At 37.6% G+C, this 2,500-nt stretch overlaps 1 protein-coding gene across 1 annotated transcript in view; it reads right to left on the reverse strand.

The window, feature by feature from the left end:
* Positions 1 to 742: 742 nt before the first annotated feature.
* Positions 743 to 2,500, reverse strand: part of LOC119577469 — a 15,015-nt gene continuing 13,257 nt past the window's right edge. The window contains exons 2-3 of the mRNA XM_037925075.1: positions 1,433 to 1,631; positions 743 to 1,261 (exon numbers count right to left, since the gene is read on the reverse strand). Coding sequence (XP_037781003.1) covers positions 1,104 to 1,261; positions 1,433 to 1,631 — 357 coding nt within the window. The 3' untranslated portion in view covers positions 743 to 1,103. The remainder of the gene's footprint in view (positions 1,262 to 1,432; positions 1,632 to 2,500) is intronic.

A 2,500-nucleotide genomic window follows, 5' to 3' on the forward strand; every position in this document is an offset into this window, starting at 1 on the left:
CTCTAAACTGGATGAAGATGTGGCTGTGGCCAATATTCACTCTTATTTTTTACATTAAGATAGGGTGAATAATGCAAAGTAAAATAAATAGAAAAGTAAGGCTCATTTCTTTTGGATGAAATTCACCTTATAATTTGCCAAAAATTCACCAAACTCCTGTTTATTTTCGTTCAGTAAAGTGTGAAGCTTCTTTTCACACTCGCAGTAGCTCTCATCCTCAAAGGGAGTGAACTGATAAAAGCCATGCGTTATGCGCTGTTTTTAGACAAATTACAGTACCCAGGATCGTCGTTTACTATCAGAGCTGAAAGGGAATGGCAGTGCGTCGTGATACTCTTGCAGTGAATAAGAGTAAAAAGGAGAGAGAGAAAAGTAGCAGCCAAAATGGCCTCCTGAAGTTACATTCCACGCCCCCTCCTTCGCTGTGCCTTTTTGCGTGTCGTATTATTGCAATGCAATTGCAATAGTTCAAGGTCTTTTTATTTCGGGGGAAATAAATGATCCGTTCCTCAATGCATTTGGTTGATTTGTGCGAAAGCTATAAAAGACGAGAATGTTGTAAAATGGATTATTACGCAAAACAGATGTAATGAACATTTATGATGAAATGAATGTCATGCCGATACGAAATTGTAAATACTTGTAGGGTAGTATTTTCAAATATCAATTTACTGTTTGCATCGTTGACCAGTTTTGTTGTTTTGTTTTGTTTTGAGGATCGTTACATGTTAAAAATGTTTGGTTATCTTATCAACACATTTTTTTATTCAAATAAAATACAGGGCAAATGTACACAAAATAAATATTACATTCTTTGTACGAGAATAACATGATTTAATCAAACGCCACATTAGGAAACTTAGAACTATTCATTGTAAATTGAATTGTAATCTGACCCTTGGCAACTTTTTGTGATGATTATCTTTAATAATGAATTCTTAATGACGGTTGTCTCGGATATCGGACAAAGTGGTGAAATTCTTGACTGCATATCCCTGAGGACTTTGGGCCACTTCGGTCAGTTACAGTTATACCTTTGTCGCGACATATGTGTACTATTGCAGTTTAATTTTTCTTCTTAAAAATAATTCCCAATACTTATATCAACCCCGTCTGCTCAAGTCGTGCACGGCGTTGTAGAAGAGTTCTGGGTACTTTTCCTGGATCTTGAGGATCATCCATTTGGCCAGCTCCTGTTGCCTCCTGTTCTTACACACGTGGGGAGGGCACCGTCCAGTCATGATGAGCTCAGGGCCTGCCTCTGTAACACACACATGAACGAACTCGTTAATGTATGCTGTAAACGTGTAACAGGTTTTATGCAATGCATGACATTTCTTGTACATATCCGCTGGTTTACACCATACTGACTATCGAACATGAATTTTAACAGGGCTGTTTATGTTCACCTTTCGCACACTTCGATACTTACGTCTCAATACTTGTCCGTATGGGAGCTTGCACGCATAGCCTCGGATGCAAACCAGAGCTTTACGGACGGTGCTAGGGTTATTCACGGCCAATTCGAGCTCAGTTCTTGACGGGAAACTCGGCGCGGGTCTTCTCTGGCCACTGACTGCAACCAAGAGCGCCACCAGGAGGACGGCTGATACTGTCCACGAATAAGACATCTGGCGGAGGAGAGAGCAAGGGGTCAGTGCGTCTACAGAAGGGAACAAATTAAATTAGTAACAAGTAAAAAACTTCAGGGGGGAAATACCAACATGGGGGAGGGGGGTATAGATCTAGGAATAGGTAAAACGTTTAACATTTTTAGCAGTATGAAAAAATACACCCAGGGGTCCTTTACTCTTCTTGTATCTTCAGACGCGAAGGAAAACATTTGGTTAATTCCCGGCAGTTTTCCGTTATACTCTTTGCGCCCCAGCTTTATTACATTTCTTGTGTGACCGACTTTCCCTGGAGTTTGGAGAGTGAGACTCCGTGCCCATGTCATGGAAATGACATGTTTTGGTTCTTAATCTATCTACATTTATTAAATATTTATACATACACACACACACACATATATATGAATAATATATATATACATATATAAATATAAGTATAAAAATATATAAGTATATAAGTCTAATATATATACATATATACATATACATACATATAAAAAAAATTTATATATATATATATATATATATATATATAGAGAGAGAGAGAGAGAGAGAGAGAGAGAGAGAGAGAGAGAGAGAGAGCATACATCTGATTACGGTTATAAACAACTTTGCAAATGAGCATTCCTTTGCAAATTTAGTAATGCTTCTAAATAAAATTAGTTTGCTCTTGTGATAAAAAAAAGAAGAAAAAAAACGAACACACTGCTAAAGAAAGAAACAGAAGTGTCTACAAGTCTGAACGATAAAAAGCCAAGTTTCACAGAATAGAAAGTCAGAAGCGCATACACGTTGATGTACGTGACTCTTGACGAGTTTTCTTCTTTTTTATTCCGTTTCAACGTTCCTCTGCATCTAAAAAGTTGTAA

Source organism: Penaeus monodon, chromosome 10, assembly GCF_015228065.2.
Source record: "Penaeus monodon isolate SGIC_2016 chromosome 10, NSTDA_Pmon_1, whole genome shotgun sequence".
NCBI classification, from domain to species: Eukaryota; Metazoa; Arthropoda; class Malacostraca; order Decapoda; family Penaeidae; genus Penaeus; species Penaeus monodon.